Source organism: Sinocyclocheilus grahami, unplaced genomic scaffold (assembly GCF_001515645.1).
Source record: "Sinocyclocheilus grahami isolate Dianchi unplaced genomic scaffold, SAMN03320097.WGS_v1.1 scaffold56.1, whole genome shotgun sequence".
Classification (NCBI taxonomy): domain Eukaryota; kingdom Metazoa; phylum Chordata; class Actinopteri; order Cypriniformes; family Cyprinidae; genus Sinocyclocheilus; species Sinocyclocheilus grahami.
The window spans coordinates 2,391,680-2,409,299 of NW_015505235.1; the positions used below are offsets into that span (position 1 = coordinate 2,391,680).

The following is a 17,620-nucleotide window of genomic DNA, read 5'->3' on the forward strand; positions in this document are numbered from 1 at the left end:
TGGAGAGTCTAAAAACATACAGTATAATAGCTACAATTGTTCTGCCTGCATTGAATTCTAAACTCATGGCTTCAGAAAGGTTTATAAACAAGATACTGCATGTATCTAGTCAAATGTACAAGATAAAAATCAGCATGTTCTCCAAAATAAAACAAAGAAAATATTTTACATTTTTTACATTATTTTCGATAACAAATTCACACACCTTTTTGCAGATATAAAAGTAGGAGTGAGAAGTGTTTTGGTCACACTTTAGTTTGGGGACCAATTCTCACTATTATCTAACTATTAACTATGACTTTTGCCTCAGTAAACTCAATTTGCTGTTTATTAATAGTTAGTAATTTAATTGTTAAGTTTAGGTATGGGGTAAGATTAAGAGTATATATGAAATACACACACACACACACACACACACACACACACACACACATATATATATATATATATAAATACAGTCATGCAGAATAAGACAACCGATTTTTTAGAAAACTAAGACACACAACGGTTCTGCTGTAGGTTTGATACTGTGACAATTTTTTAAAATACAACATACTACGCCTCTAGTCAAATTTCCGAGATAAAAATCAGTATGTATAACAAAAGAAAGGAATGGGAAAATATTTCCGTTTTTTATTATAATTATAATTATTTAAATTTTTTTTTACATGATTTTCGATGACAAATTCATGTTTTTCTGTAGGTTACATTGGTTTGCAAGCAGGGGGTGACAAGTGTTTTTATGAGCAAGTAATTTTAAATCATTCACAACAGCTTTGTTCTGTTCTGTTCAGAATTATTTATAAATGAGTCACTGAATGAATCACTTAACCGATTAGTTCAAAACTATATCAACTTTATAAATAAATAAATACCTATGTATATATGCGACATACCTTATTTATTTAGATTTTTCAATGTATTTTTTTTTTTTTTACATGATTTTCGATGACAAATTCATGTTTTTCTGTAGGTTACATTGGTTTGCAAGCAGGGGGTGAGAAGTGTTTTTATGAGCAAGTAATTTTAAATCATTCACAACAGCTTTGTTCTGTTCTGTTCAGAATTATTTATAAATGAGTCACTGAATGAATCACTTAACCGATTAGTTCAAAACTATATCAACTTTATAAATAAATAAATAAATACCTATGTATATATGCGACATACCTTATTTATTTAGATTTTTCAATGTATTTTGTCAAAATATGGTAAGAAATAACAAGAAGAGATATTTTAATTCATTTTAAATTTATTAAATATAATTTAAATAATAACGATTACATTTGAGTTATATGGAATCTATACCTACTTTACTATAACCAGTATTCAGCTAGAAAAGACAGATAATAAATACAGTACAAAATGAGTTTAAATATAAGAAAAGTGAAAGGACAGAGCTAACAGTAAAAAGCAGAAATAAAGGAACTAATCAAAGACCAGATATATGAGAAACATCAAGAGATAAAGGTATTGACAAAAGAGAACTCTGATGAGAGAAATACTGAGTAATATTCATTTGAAATATTGGATTTGATCATCTGTGCATAAGCTGCACAGGGCAATTTATCAAAGCACAATTCAACATGCACAGTCCCATCAAGCTGTACTGTATCTCTGCCTTACAAATGGTTGAATAAGAAGTAAGGGTCCTAGAATTTCTAGCAACGGGCTTGGGTGGAAATCCCTGGATTCAATTTCAAAATCATTGAACAGAAATGCACACACACATAAAAACGGTTTTCAACAATGGACAGCCAAAGCCAGTCATAAATCTGTTATTGAGCTTTTGAAGTCTATGCATGCAATGAGATCTGAAACTCAAGCTCAGTGCACTCGATCAGTCACCACACTTGTCCATTTCCACAAAACCAGAGTGCCACCTCCGACAAGAAGCCTCTTCTTCTCTATTCTCTTTTCTGTCTCATTTTCTTATGTATACCACCCGTTTCCCAACATCGAAGCTCCAGGATATGGCACGCTCTCTCCTGGAGCCTCACCTCATGATCGGCTGAGATGAGCGAGGTTAACCTCGACACTTTTACTGGGAACTCAGTCAGAACAACCAGGGGAGACAACAGAACTCCTCAGAGAGGCCCTTGAACATCCCGCGGCTAAAACTGCAGTCTCGCTCTGCTTTCTTGTATGGAACAAAAAAGAAATCTATCCTTTTATCCAGTCAACTTGTGTAGCATTCAGAGCAAAGCTTGAAGAAATGGTGTTACACAGGTGCTGGTGAGAATACTAATAATATTGACTTTAACAGAGGAAAGCTGGATGTGTATGATGGCTGCCTCTCAGGACGTTTGCGCTCTTAACAAGGCCGTTTAAAGAGCGTTGAACGCCTGACTGGAGATACATAAACTAAACTGCAGGGCTAGCCAGTGTGCTGACACAAGCTTCTAATCACCGGCTAATAAATCCACCCTTTCTCACTGTTTTACTTACAAATTATGCAGCCTTTAATAGGTGAAATAAATTTCGCAGTACACCTGGCTCCTGAAAGAAAGGAAGTATGACAAAGAAAGAAAGCAAGAAAGAACACAGTCACTGATTCTGTTGCACATTGGAAGCGAAAATGAGCTATTTTTTAACTTGGCAAAGTAACTTGAGCATCATGGGAGTGTGGAGGCCTAATGAGGAGAGTGAGATGTTGTGTGTGGTTGGCTGGTGGCAGGATGTCTCTACATCAGTCTTAACTAAACAAACCCCCACCTGGGAAGCCTGTTAGCTGCACTGCAGACACAGACAGCCCCATACCACAAGAACTGCTACAGTTTGAGAGGCGTATTCCCAGGCAACTCATGCGTCTCTGCAGGCATGCCACTGTCACATTACGTTACGGAGCATCACTTGTCCAGCTTTTCTGCAACTCCACCAAACTGAAAAGCAATGTGCTGATGCAGTGGATATTGAGAAATTAGACTGTTTATGTCTGTGGCTCATGTCACAGCTATTACCTATCAATGGGGCATTGCTTTTATCAATTTTTATTTTATAACACGGCTGCAACAGTAATATAATAAGGATAAAAGTTCTATATAAATTATAATAATCAGAATAATACAGAAGCCCTAAGAGGTCATGCATCATTTTCTTGTGATCTCGCCGTAATTTTCTCATGAGAGAAAAAAAAAGTGTCACTTGCCATTTCTCTCTTCAGTCACAAGTCAGAACAGAACCAATGCACTGCAGTGAATGGGTGCCGTCAGAATGAGAGTCCAAACAGCTGATAGAAACATCACAATAATCCACAAGTAATGCACATGACTCCAGTCCATCAGTTAACATCTTGTGAAGCGAAAAGCTGCATGTTGTATGAAAAATCCATCATTAAAAAGTTTTCAACTTCAAGCTGCTGTTTCTAGCTAAAATACGAGTCCTCCATACATAATATTTCTTTTTCCAAAAAAAGTTGTCTGAGAAATATGCACAGTTTTACCAGCGAAAACAGTCCAAAACAGTTCTAAACAAATATGTCGGCGGATTTTGATGTGAGAGGACAACAGGGGAAGGACTTTTTTACCGGAGGAAGAATTATAATGGAATATGAACCAGAAGTGACGGCTTAAAGTTAAAATGTCTTAATATAAGATTTGTTTCTTATAAACACACAGCTTTACTCTTCACAAAAATAGATTATTGTGTCGTTTTTATCAGCTGTTTGGTCTCTCATTCTGATGGCACCCATTCACTGCAGAGGATCCATTGGTGAACAAGTGATGTAATGTGTGAAAAAGATTTAAGCAAAATTTTGTTTTTGGGTGAACTATCTGCATCTGTCAAACATCCTTTGGCTGGCAATAAAACTAACCACATGTTCAAAGTCACGATAGTGTCTATGACAAATCCCTCTAAGGACACTGTTTTGGAAAAGGTGTTTCAGGGGTTTAGCTTGGGCGAGTCCTCGGTCAAAGTAAAAATACGCTCATCCATGATGCAGTGCTATAGACATATGTCTTTGTCACCTCTAGACAAAAGAAAAAATAAGAGGGAACAAATTGAGATCGAGAAAACAACTTATGGCATGTTGAGTTCAAGAAGTTGTGGTTAACAAAAAAAATGGTTTCTTAGGACTTCTGTTGACTATTATTTGGCGGAAGACTAGTTTATAGTTCAATAGCCTGGCATGCGTGGTTTATGACTGACAAGCATTGAATCAATTTGACATGAACATATTATCATAAATTAAAATCAGTTTTATACAGTTTAATAATGTTTACAACTGTTCAAGTATTTGCCATAATGGTGGTTTCAGAATCAATACGCTTGTAGCTTTTAAATTACTTTTGCTAAAGGCTCTTCAGAAAACTTTACAGGTTCTATGTCTTTGTCAGAGGCTGTAAGACCATCTTCTCTAAGTTTCTTGTAAAAATATTTATAACTGTGGGATTCTAGTCAATAAACTGAACTGCCCTCTAAGGCCTTATCTGTCAGAAAACAGATGCCACGATGAAACCGCCTCACAAATTCCTAATATTCCTCTAAATTTTTCATAAATGGGGGCATGGACTGATGAAAAACCTGGTACTTGCTGACATCAACCAAAACCCAGATTTATGCTTTTATAGTACATGCACATTTTTCTTTGGCAGAGCAGTCTCCTGATGCCAGAACAGAAAAAATGGTCTAGTGTCCGACCCTATTGGGAGTTTTATTATGAGTTATATCCCTGTTTTCTCAAGGTGTGTGCAGTCCCGAGGGTGAGCTGTGAAGGACCTGTGCATGGGCTGTAAAGCAAGACAGGTCCGTTTCAGGAAAGCACCTTCACAGTGAATTCATCCCTAAAAACAGGGTCACCACAAAAATGACGCATTCTGTCAGAGTCCCTGAAACAAGAATCAAAAGAATTGGAAACATGGAAAGCCTACCTTCAGCTTCCTGTTTTTTTTTTCAGCCCAAAATTCTGGGATGTTGGGTAGTTCTGGTCCTTAAATGAAGTTGCTACACCTTGCCTGCGATGATACAAAAATATAAAAAACACAACAGTTATTACTTAAGTAATACCAAGTAAGAGCACTGTCTATCAGCATCATTGTGATTCCCCAAGTTTTCACATCTTTTAAATGTTTAAAAATGATACAGTTATTTTAAAAAGCAAAATAATTGCAGCCAAATAATAATTGTGAGCAATTTTTTGTTGGACAAAACAATTGTATGCTATTTAGTGTATATTTGCGGTTTCATGAATGATTTATTTAAATAATCTTTAACTATCTCTAAAAATTACAGTGTAGGCCTAATTTCAGATAAAAAGCCTATCCTACATGGTTTCCATTACGTTTTCATTGTAACAACAACAAACGCCATAGAAAAACAACATGCACTGATTTTGTAAGTCAAGACTGAGAACCTCTTGAAATTAACTTAAATACTAAATAAACCAACCCTGAGAAATATTCATTGGCGTGTCCAAGTATGACAACGAGCACTTGTTTATGCTCCCCCATATTATGCTTTGAACTTGAGGTTATATTACTTTAGAAACTATATAAACACACGATGATCTTTCATACTCTGTCTGAAAAAAATAAAATAAAATAAATAAATACGACGCAATCAGAAATGAATATCAACATATCCATTTTCTTCTGCCTCTCCTTATTTCTCCAACGGACAGACGCGACTGCTTAGCCAATCAGTTGCGAGAGTTTCTCTCCGCACCGCCGCTATTGGTTGATCTCTGGAGACTCGGGGGCTGTTCCGATATTAATGACCGCTGGGCAGACAGCGGCATGTCAATGTGACAACCGAACGAGCGGCTGCAGATGCGCCTCTGAACGCGGAGGAAGGAGGAGGTTGTCAATGAGAGGGACTCTAAAAAGCTTCCAGACGGCTCTCACCTGGTGGATTTTGCCTCATTCGCAAGGCAAAATCTTAACGTTAGGAGCACGAACCGCTGCTATTTCTCCATCTGCGTTAAAAGAAGACCACGCGCGCTTATTTTCATTTGCGTGGCGCGGGCTTTCCGCTCTCTGGAGCACTGCACTATAGATGAACGGAATACATGTCGTTTTATTGACCGGAATGACTTACGTTGAAACGGTAAGTTTGAACATTTTCCGATATACCTCATCTATTTGGTTCATTAATATTAATCTTAGTTGGTATTTACTGCATGAGCATCCACATTCAAGTTCAAGGAATATGCGTCAGAGTGATTAGTTCACTGCAAAACGACCGTGAAGGAGCAGAAATGGAAGGGAATGGATAACAAGCACGTAGGTAGTTGAATAAATAGCCATGCCAACCTGGAGCACAGAATTCCTGTTGCTGATGTCGCGGTCGGAGAACAAACACATGTGTTTGTAGCAGCAGCAACAGGAAATCTGTGCTCCAGTTTGGGATGCGTATTTTTTTTGGACACAAGGCACGTCCTGGACGAATAGCCACAGGCAGTCTTGCATCTGGCTGTTCTCAATCTCCCTTAAATCACCCTGTTGCCGTCCAAGATGTTCTACAGCACCCCTATAGCACATGAATTTCAAATGCAGTCGCCTTGAGCATCCACTATACAGTAAGTATCGTTAAATGAACGTATATCACTTTGAATGGAGGCATTGTGATTCTGATCCATTCGTCTGATCTGCATTCATTGCTTCAGCCTAATTTATACCGTCCACAGCAAAACACCTCCTATGCAGATGATGACTTTTTTTTTTACCCCAGCTGTTAATCACACAACCAGCGAGTTTGTCCTCCCACATCTCTTTGTAGATGGAGGCGGTGTGGAATCATTGCATGACTGGCTTTGCACTTTCTAAAACACAAGTCAGAGGTTGTCTTATGGATTGCAAATAGCATGCGTTTGCATGCATGCATTATTTCAACACATATTTGGGGTAGTGTGAATTAAATTAAGATTAAAATAAAAAATATTAAAATAGAATTATGTAAAAAAAAAAAAAAGTGCATAATAAATATCCATATATGATCCTCTACTAGCAAGCAGATACCAATTAGAAAAATGGGTTTCAGGGGCAAAAGTCATTGGTCCTGAAAGAAAAATATGGAAGGATTGGGCTTTCCCATAGAGGACCTTAGTGGGACCACCACAGGGCCTGGGACAGCCATTACCAGTTGTCCCTCGCTGATGGCAGGCCACTGACTCGTTACAAAGTAAAAATGTTGAGCAAAAATATTTTTAGGCATAATGGTAGACAATACACTCCAACCAGTTTGTGTCCTTGGAGTCTCTTTCATGCCAAACTCTCCAAACTCAGACCTGAGCGGGCAATTCTTAATCACAGATGTAATCACATGGGCCACTTGATGGCTGCACTAATTAACAGACAATAAGTAAAACCCTTGATATTAAGGATCTCTCAGACGCGGGTTCTGTGAGCACACTGGAGTGTTTAACTGATTTTAGTACCTCTTTGTATGACGAGGTGCTGGAAAATTGCTTTCTCTGATCGTTGCGTCATACTAAACAGTTTGAAGCACAAATCAATGGGGGATGTGCGGTTTGAAATCCAATTTATGCAAGCCTGCATTGTCAGTGCAAAGTGGTGTGGGCTTCGAAACATAACATCACAACATGTGTGTTGAAAAATAGCAAGTGTAGCATTTCATTAGCTGAACACTTCATCAAACAAATGAAATATTAAAATGCTTTCATGTTCTGGCAGAGTATAATGCTAGCCACACTAATATCATGGGTTCAATTCCCATTGAAAGCATACCTTGATTGCACCGAGGGTCACTTTGGATAATGCCTGTGCCAAATGCATTAATGAAAATGTTAATATAATATCTTAATATCAAAAATATGCAGAAACATGATGAATTAACTTTTAGAGGTATATATATATATTTATAGTTATACCTGCCATGTCTAATACAAATAGGGAAAAAAAAGATCTAAGGCGGGGTAAACTGGCTTTTTAATGATTTCTCCCCAATCTCCGTCTGTTGAAAAGGTCGCCACACTCCACGTTCTCTCATTGTTGCAAAAGACTCGACTAGTTCTGTTTCAAAATATAGACTTTAATAAGAGAATATGATAGCAGCGTATGCTATCTGTGTTTTCATGAGTAAACAGAGCAGAACCATCTGAGAAGCACTGCTGTGCTCTCCATCTGTTCTTAGATTAGACTGATACCTGTATTAGAGGCATTCTGTGCATTATAGAGCGCATACTGGGAGAACTGGGATCTCATTATGCCTAAACAGTCAAGTTAGAGATGTTTAGAACACAATAAACCATGCACTGCTACACAGATAGATCGACTGACACTTGCTGTTGGGAACACGCTTTCAATCAATCAGGCCCAATTAGAGTGAAATGCTGTATTTCTACCCTGGGGAGATTTGATTGGTTTTCATAATTAGGTTCTACATATATAGTTTAGTTTAGTGATGCAATTATTCTGTCCATTGTGCATGGTGTCTTTTCCTCAGCCTGGGTTATGCATGTTAGAGCAAATAGCAACGTTACATGTCTCTGGATGAGCAATATGGTTATATCAATATGAGTCAGAATTTTCTTACAGCATATTCAGAACCTTAAGGGAAAATTCTGGAAAACTCTCTTTAAACTCAAAGAGAATGTACAATTGGAGTTCTAAAATTATAATAAAATTTACATCTGATGTAAAAATGATTGTACTGGCATCTAAACATTCTGCATTCTAATTCTTGTCAATGTGTTTTTAAATCCAAACCACATTTGCACCCAGAGAATCAGTTTATCTCTAGCTATATGAGCAATAATGCCTTCCAATGAAGACTAGCTTAGAAAGGGGTCATTAATAGGAATGAGAGATAAAGAGATACTTTATTGATCCTTGATGGGTAATGTAGTAACTACCTGTAAATAGTTGGCCAACTGGTTGGCAAATTTAGCAAGAATGTGCATTTAAACCTTTAAACCTTCGAATAGCATGCTTTTTGCTTATAAACAAATAAATACAATATATATACAATATATTAATTAGTGCTTGCATGGTAGAACTGTATTGATATACCCCTTTTCACTTTCTTCCCCAAGAATTTAGCCTAATATTAAAAGAAATAAAATAATTGATGTTTACCATTCAAAATCCATTGTAATATCTGCAAAACAAATTGTGGTTTGCCCTTCCACCTTGCAACTATTTGCATAGTGACTTGCGATTGGTATTTTTGTCCTTAGATCTATTTAAGAGTTTAAAGTCACTCTTACACCGTGTCTTAACTACACGCGATACGACAAGATTCCAGCGACAAGCAATTTGGGTGTCCACACCAAACGCGACGTGACACTGTGACACGACAGAATCAATCAAATATCACAGCCAATCAGAAGCATGTGTGGGCGGGCTCTCTCTGAAAGCGCACTGCTCTCGCAACGAAATGGATACGTTTATAATCTAATTCATAAATATTAAACCTTTTTAACATCATTAAATGTACATACTGAGTGACTGATAGCATCTTTGTCATGGGATACACTCATTGGTTCGCAGGTAAACTATCTATTGTTGCTTTCAGTATGGCTATAAGGTCATGCAATATGATATTTAAACTCATATTAGACACGTTTAACTTTGAATAAAGCATATAATTACCTGAGATTATCTAATGCCATATAGATTTTGTATGTTGTTGTTCCAGCCGCGACGTTGCGGAAATAGAAACCGTTTCTAAATTTGAAATTTCGTGTGTCGCCGCAGTGGCTAGTTAGGACAAAAAATCCAATTAACATGGAAAAGATACCTTTTATCGTGTCGCGGTGTCGCATGTAGTTAGGACACTGTTACATGGCAAAGACAGTGTTGCGTTGGGTGCGAGGTCCCATGCACTGCAGAGAGAAAATAAATAATAAATAAAATAAGATGCACGCTGAGTGTCATGACAACAGCAAAAGTGGCTCTGATCTGGCATTTCATTTACACAGAACCAAATCTTAAAACCTGTGCTTGTCTAGAACATCACCACTGTTCTATTTCTGCCTTGCAAGCACTGGTATTTCCTTCAGGAATTGACGTTCAAGTTAATTTATATCAGCACAAACTAGATTTTATTAAAAGAGCAAATCAGCATCAAACAATCAGTTACAAAATACCAGAATTGTTCATGTACACTTGAATTCATTGAGGGAAACAAATGACGGCAGTGGAAAAGCTGAAACCTGTGGAGTCCATCGGTTAATTTGGAACATTGATTCTGCATTAACCGTCGACTCGGTGCTGATTTTTCTAGCACATAAGAACAGGTGCAAAGGGAAACGTTCCTTGAGCATTGCACTGGAAACTTCATTATGCACACACATTGCAGAGCAAAGCCAGTTTAATGGACTCTTCCCTTACCTTGAAAATAGTGTAATGGCAAATCAATGAAGTACAGGGCAGGGGGAGTAGCAGCAAAACAGACTATGCCACCCACTGAGAGGCCTATGCAAACTGGCTGGCACCTAGGCCCTTTGCGTCTTCTCCAGGCCTGAGAGAACAGCTTTCACAGAGCATGTTAAGAGAGGAGGGGAAAAATAAGAGCTTAAGTGAAACACAATGAGGAGAGAGAGCATGGGTGTAAGAGCAGGGGTGTCTTTCTGTAGACATTTGTATGAATGGGCGAGAAAAATTCTCAAGACCATTTGAACAATATTTCCTCTGAATCATCTCTATAATACAAAGGGCTATTTCTACAGGAAGCAATCCCACCTCTGCCCTACTTTCTGTACATGCGATCTGTTTGACAGAAGTTTAACTGGAAATTAAAGCCTACTGCTACACCTGGCATCATATATATTTCAAACACCCACGTAAGCTTGCTGGTCAGTTAAATGTTACTTTTATGTTCTAACCCAAAAAATAAATATTTGTTGTGCTTGTAACAATTAACTTACAATTACCTGGAGATGGAGTGGCTAAGAAAGTGGTGGCTTGAGAACTGTTAAGGAATAAAACATCATCAAATCAAAATACATTATTGTATCTGCTCTTTTTAGAAAAGTGTCCTCAATGTGCATTAATGTATGTGTATCCCTATTTAAAAACACAAAACATGTTATTATCCCCAGTGCAGTTTACATTGAGTTGCTACAGCTATTTTCCAATCTGCAGATGCGCTAACTTGGGGTTTAAGAGGACCTCAAGCTCAGTAATCAGTCCCCAGCCCAAGATTTACAGCCTATCTCAAACAACTCAGCCCAAAGCAAACACAGGAGCCGGGCTGCCACCATTCAGCCTGAGTTACTTCCCAGGGTCAGTAGGGCTTCTGCCCACCGGACACATTTATTCAAACATGCCCCTATATTTTACAAGCCCAATCAAGATGATGCTAGCTCTGTGATATCAGGTCTGGCAAATAATGGCGGGGAACGATTCTCTGACTCCTCTTCTCTCCAATTTCGCTGACTGACTCTGCAGTACATCAGGACGGTGATTAGAGGCATCCATCTTTAAAATTCCATTTTCTCTGGTATTAGTTGCATTTCTCTCTGTCTCTGAAAGCGTGGCACACTATGCAAGGTATTGCCACTTAAGCTCTATGAGCCACGGTGTTGTTCCAAGTTCTTACGTTTGTACGTTCTCACCTACACTTAACTGGGTTAAGCCTAATTTCCTTCATTTGTCTTTGACTGGAGTTTTTAATGGGTGCGCCATACCTTTATTGCTGTTACAGAGTCAGTGGAGGTTAATACAGGTTTAGTTGTATTAGTGTCTCCTCTCCTAGGAGTGTTTTTTGTAGATACTCTCACAGAAACAACCTCCAGAACACGATCATGAGCCAGCCATTACACGCAAAAAATACATTATTTACCATCGCAGAAACTAGGGCTCTAACAGGGTTATTTCTGGAGGTTAGTGTATCGATTTTGTAGTCTTAAAATTACTAAAAAGTTCTTTGATTTCTTCTCACTTCACAACATATATGCAATAATGATGCCACTGCCACACAGTTTTAGTTCCTTTTTAAAATGTAGCTAAATAATTACATTCTGAAATAATGTACAGAAATCTAACAGTTGCAGATGATGCTGTTGACTATGGAAAGCTTGATTTAACACACTCATAGCAGTGCCAAATTATTCATGCCCCATTGAACTATGCCTTTATTGTGCATTGTTAAATGGTCCTGTTCACGATGTGAAATCACTGAACACGGAAACTCTGGCCCTGCATCAAAAGCATAACCTTGTCTAAAAGGGCAAGATGAAAAAAACTTTCCTGCACAACAGAAAATAGAAAGAAGGATAAAACATTGCATGTGGGCCGCCAGAACAGTTCTCCTAAATGCATCCTAAATTCTAAACATTTATTAAATACTAAGTACTAATTTTAATATCTTGATACTTTAATATCTGGGAAAATCAGGGATCCAGAACTATCACAATTTAAAACAAGAGACTAGAAAGTTTAGAAGAAAAACAAACTGCAGTTTCATTTATTGCACATTAACACTATGCTTTGAAAAGACAAGCATGCCTACGCACTGCATTAGTAGTGAACCTGCACTACTAGAGAGAACATGCAGGTGCTGTAGGAGCAGTGCTCCATTTAACACGTCAGGAAAATAGGCCATTCGTGTCAGTCAGGAAAACTAGATGCATTTTCCAGTATTTATGGCTGACACAGGTATTGTCAAGCAGCCATTTTCCAACCACCGTGAGAGTAGTGGCACATCTATGAGGTGTAATAAACACCCAAATTTAAAAGCCCTCATTACCTGCTAGGCTTAACAATTTGACGGTCGTTGTCTATGAGACAATTCAGTGTAGTTCCTAGCGTCTCTGTTTACAACACAAGTACACTTCGTTGATAGAGAGACAACAGATCAGGTGCAGAAACCCCCCACCAGACAGAAATCACCTGATCTGGGGAAGGCCCTATATATCATGTACTTCAAACAGATTCTGTTGCTGAAAATATTGTTCATCATAAAGGTCCCCTGTATTGAAGCTTTTTCTGAGTGTTCTTGGATTAATTAAGAATCTTGTTGCCTTGGAAAATCACACATTTTGCCCCAATTACTCAACCAAAAAACACACTATCACCTCCAAAGAGTGTTGAGGAATGAACTCTGTGTTTCTCCATCTGTGGAGCATACTGAAGACTTTCTGTGGTATCCTCACTTCACCTTCCTTAGGCACTGAAGTTGAAAAGAGGGATGATAGTGTGATGGAACAGTCTCTTTCTTTCTGTCTGTCTTGCTTACTTGCATTCTGGCTATGGCACTTTTCATAGTAACCCTAGTGATGCGGAGAGCTCTCACAGAATTGCTGATTTTTCTTCAGTATTCTGCGTAGTACAACAAAGAGTTGCTTTTAACAGTGGAAAAATAACAAATTGGTGTTTAAAAGTAATATTGATACTTTATGTGGTATTTGCAATTAAAATATATTGTATTCAAGGCCATGGTATATGTTGCTTATAGCCCAATTGTGTTATTTTCACTAAAGTGGAGTGGAGTGTAGTGAGAAATTTTGTGTACATGGCTAGAACATTTCATCACGGTGAGTTGCATTTGGGGAATCTACCCTTTAAAAAAATAAGCAGCAATATTAATGCCTACATGTCAAACACACTAAGCTTCATAATTCACACATTTTAGTGAACTTCAGCTTCAGAATCCCAAAATAATATCCAAGGTGAAGGACACCCATATCCGTATGTCAAAGGCTTAGCGTGCAAGGTACTGCTGAATAAAATGCCAGCAGACATCAGAGTGCTTTAATGTGGCTTTTGTAAATGTCAGCATGCCTCTGTCTTGCCTTAGTGATGCCCTTGCATTTTTTCGTTAATTATATGCTAATATTTTTCATCTCTTTCTTCTTATTTTCTTCAGGTAGAAGTGGATTAGGCTGATGATGGCATCATCTGTAGTATTAAATGAAATGAACGACCTTGCTTCTGCCTAGCTGAAACCGCCGCTACCTGAGGTTTAATGGTGACCTTTTTACCTTTATCTGCCCAACCAGTAAAATTTCATACGCCACCTTCAATCTGAATTACGGGAGACTTGGCGACAGGACATCGCATCTGTTGACAGCACATCAGTCAGGGCCTAGGGAAGGTCCTCTGTTGGATTCACGTGATCACCACAAATGGTTGATTATTTTTGAAGTGAAGTGCTTTTGCCACAAAATCTTTTAGGACCAACTACTTACTGGTGGGAACTGTGCCAATATGAAGGACATATCATTTGCGGATTATTTGCTAGTGGGTCTTGCAGTGACTACCTTGGTTCTTGCTGCAGAAGAGAGAGTCAGTTGTCCCAAACTTTGTGTATGTGAGATTAGACCCTGGTTTTCCCCTAGCTCTGTCTATATGGAGGCTCCCACTGTTGACTGTAATGACCTAGGACTTTTTAACCTGCCCATGAGATTGCCATCTGATACACAAGTCGTTTTACTGCAGACCAACAACATTGCTAAGATTGAGCGCCCTTTGGATTACCTGCCAAACATCACAGAGCTTGATCTCTCCCAAAACAACCTGTCATCAATAAGTGATGTCAATATTGGCCACCTCCCTCAACTCTTATCCCTACACATGGAGGAAAACTGGATATGTGCCCTACCAGACAACAGCCTTTCTCAACTGACCAACCTTCAGGAGCTCTACCTAAATCATAACCTCATCTCCTTCATTTCTCCCGAGGCTTTTCGTGGCCTTCAGAGCTTGCTGAGACTTCACCTCAACTCCAACCGGCTTCAGAGTATAAAAAGCGAATGGTTTGAGCCCTTACCAAATTTGGAAATTCTAATAATTGGGGAAAATCCTGTCCTCTCTATTCAGAATATGAACTTCAAGCCTCTGAGAAACCTTCGCAGCCTGGTTCTTACTAGAATGAACCTGTCACATATACCAGATGACTCACTTCTGGGCCTTGACAATCTGGAGAGTATCTCATTCTATGATAATACATTCCCTAAGGTACCCCATGGTGCTCTCAGGAATCTGAAGAGCCTCAAGTTTTTGGATCTTAATAAGAACCCCATTGGGCGAATTCAGAGGGGTGACTTTCTGGACATGCTCCATCTTAAGGAGCTCGGCATTAACAGCATGCCTGAGTTGGTGTCCATTGATAGTTTTGCCCTCAACAACCTCCCAGAACTGACCAAAATCGAAGCCACCAGCAACCCCAAACTTTCCTACATACATCCAAATGCTTTCTGTAGGCTGCCGAGGCTGGAAACTCTAATGTTAAATGGTAATGCTTTAAGTGCCCTCCACAGGATAACAGTGGAGTCCCTCCCAAATCTCCGGGAGGTTAGCATGCACTCTAACCCTATCCGCTGTGACTGCGTTGTACGGTGGATGAACATGAACAAGACAAACATTCGCTTCATGGAGCCTGATTCCCTGTTCTGTGTGGAACCTCCAGAGTTTGAAGGTCAGCATGTGCGGCAGGTTCACTTCAGAGAGATGATGGAGATCTGTCTGCCTCTCATCTCTTCAGAAGGCCTCCCCACACAAATCAGTGTGGAAAGTGGGAGATCTGTGTCTCTTCACTGCCGTGCCTTTGCTGAACCTGAGCCAGACATTTACTGGGTGACTCCGTCAGGGAGAAGGGTCATCCCAAATGCTGTTTCTGCGAGATTCTACATGCACCCTGAAGGCACACTTGATATTTATGATATCACTGAGAGCGAGGCTGGATTGTACACATGTGTGGCACACAATCTTGTTGGAGCAGACCTGAAATCTGTCTCAGTGGAGGTAAATGGATACTTCCCACAACCCGTCAATGACTCACTGAATGTCAACATCGAATCTGTACAGACCAACTCTGTTTTGATATCCTGGAATGCCTCTCATGGTAGCCTGGCACCAAACATTAAGTGGTATACAATGCCCACTGCAAACCATCCAACGGTGGCATTCACAGCTAGGGTAACATCTGATGTGACTGTATATAATCTCACACATCTCAGCCCTGCTACACAGTACAAAGTGTGCGTGGACATTCACAGCATCCATCATAAACATGACACCACATGTGTCAATGTCCTAACTAAAGGATTAGAACAAGACGTAAAGGACTCCGAGAGGTGGGACATGGTGCTGATTGCTGCTTTTGGTGTGCTTTTCATTGTGATCTCAGTGGCTTGCTTTCTGATTTATGTCTTTATGAGGAACCACTGCATTTATGGAGAACTGAAGCGATACCCTTCCAAAATGGCTCTGATGTCTGAGACCAGCCAGCAGTCTCCCTTTACAAGGCTCTGGATTTCTGGCAAACGGATGCCAGCTGCTGTTGAGGTGAAAGCCACAGTCATAAATGTGTTGGACAATGCATTTTAAGCTGTACCTGCAGAGGACCACAAAAACTACAAGCAAATTGACAAGGCAAGAGCGGAGAACTTGCTTTTCCAACTTGCCATTTATCTTTTTGCCTTGAAACAGACATCAAATTCAAATGGAAGCGATGTCTAAAAATCTATAACTAGCTCTATAGCCCCTCATCACGAGCTGTCAGATGTAATGGAACAGTGGTAACTAGCGAGAGGTAGAGACTTGCTGCTAAAGTATGCAGTGTGATATTTCTGGGCCATTCACTGAAAACAGATGATATTAAGACATCAGGAAGGTGTTGTTTCTCATACCTGACTGTTAAATGTGTAAAGAGTAGTGGAACAGTCCTTGTGGTCCCAAGCAATACCGTCTGTGCTGTACGACAACCACATAGGCGTGTTAGAGACCCGACTGTTTGTTAAGAAGGAAATCTAGTAGAATAGAAGATTACGGTGATTATGATGTGAACTTTTAATGAAACATGTTGTTTTTCTATTTAAAAGCAGATCTGTCTTTTCATGCCTAAAATTGTTATATATTCTATCCAGAAATGTAACAGGTATCTTCTGTGCAGTAGCCAGGCAGTAAACAAGTGTGAATTACTTACAGTATGAAAGATACAACTTAAGTAACGAGACTACACATTTGCTGAATAAAACACAAATGTACATCTTAAGGAATCTACATACATAAATATATATTATATTTGATTATATTACTATCAGGACTGGATGTTGTTGAATGCAGACACTTTAAAAGCATCTCTCAGACATAAATTGCAGAAGGTTGATCATGACAGGGTAAGTGCCTACTCCTGAATCTTAGACCAGAAAAAAAAGAAGAAAAAAAAAAACACTTTTGAATGTTACTTCTAATGGTTTCCTGAGAGATCCCTGGAGAACAGAGCCATGATTCCAGCCTCACATGCAAATTTGTGCAAATACTATGAGTATTTTTTAGTATAAACGTGGATTAAAAGCATTGCGTCCTTGCTTTGAGTGTGAAAAAGCGATTTTTATATTGACTGTGCTGTCTGTTCTACCCTAAGCACATTAGTCAATGAGACCAATGTGCTTAAGGTAATGTAAAAACTAAATAAATGTCAGCGTTTTTTTTTTTTTTTTCCTTCTCATGTTGGAATCAGTATGTTTACTGATCTAAGTTCTGGGGAAAAAGCCTTACCGTGATTAACAAACGTGTCTTGAAGGAATAGTGTCCAGAAATTAATGTTCTCATGCTGTCATGTTTTTCCAAACTCGTAGGACTTTTTCTTCTGTAGAACACAAAAGAGGGTTAGCATAATCTCCAAGGTGCTCTTATCTGTACAATACAAGTGAATAGGAATAGACACTGTCAAGCCTACAAAAACAAGTCAACATGGAACATGTGGCAGTGCA

At 38.9% G+C, this 17,620-nt stretch overlaps 1 protein-coding gene across 1 annotated transcript; it reads left to right on the top strand.

The window, feature by feature from the left end:
* Positions 1-5,755: 5,755 nt before the first annotated feature.
* On the top strand, positions 5,756-17,385 carry LOC107584004 (leucine-rich repeat neuronal protein 3-like). Its single transcript, XM_016270395.1, has 2 exons — positions 5,756-6,045; positions 13,771-17,385. Exon 2 carries the CDS (start codon positions 14,112-14,114, stop codon positions 16,230-16,232), a length of 2,121 nt encoding a protein of 706 aa, XP_016125881.1. The 5' UTR covers positions 5,756-6,045; positions 13,771-14,111; the 3' UTR covers positions 16,233-17,385.
* Positions 17,386-17,620: the final 235 nt, after the last annotated feature.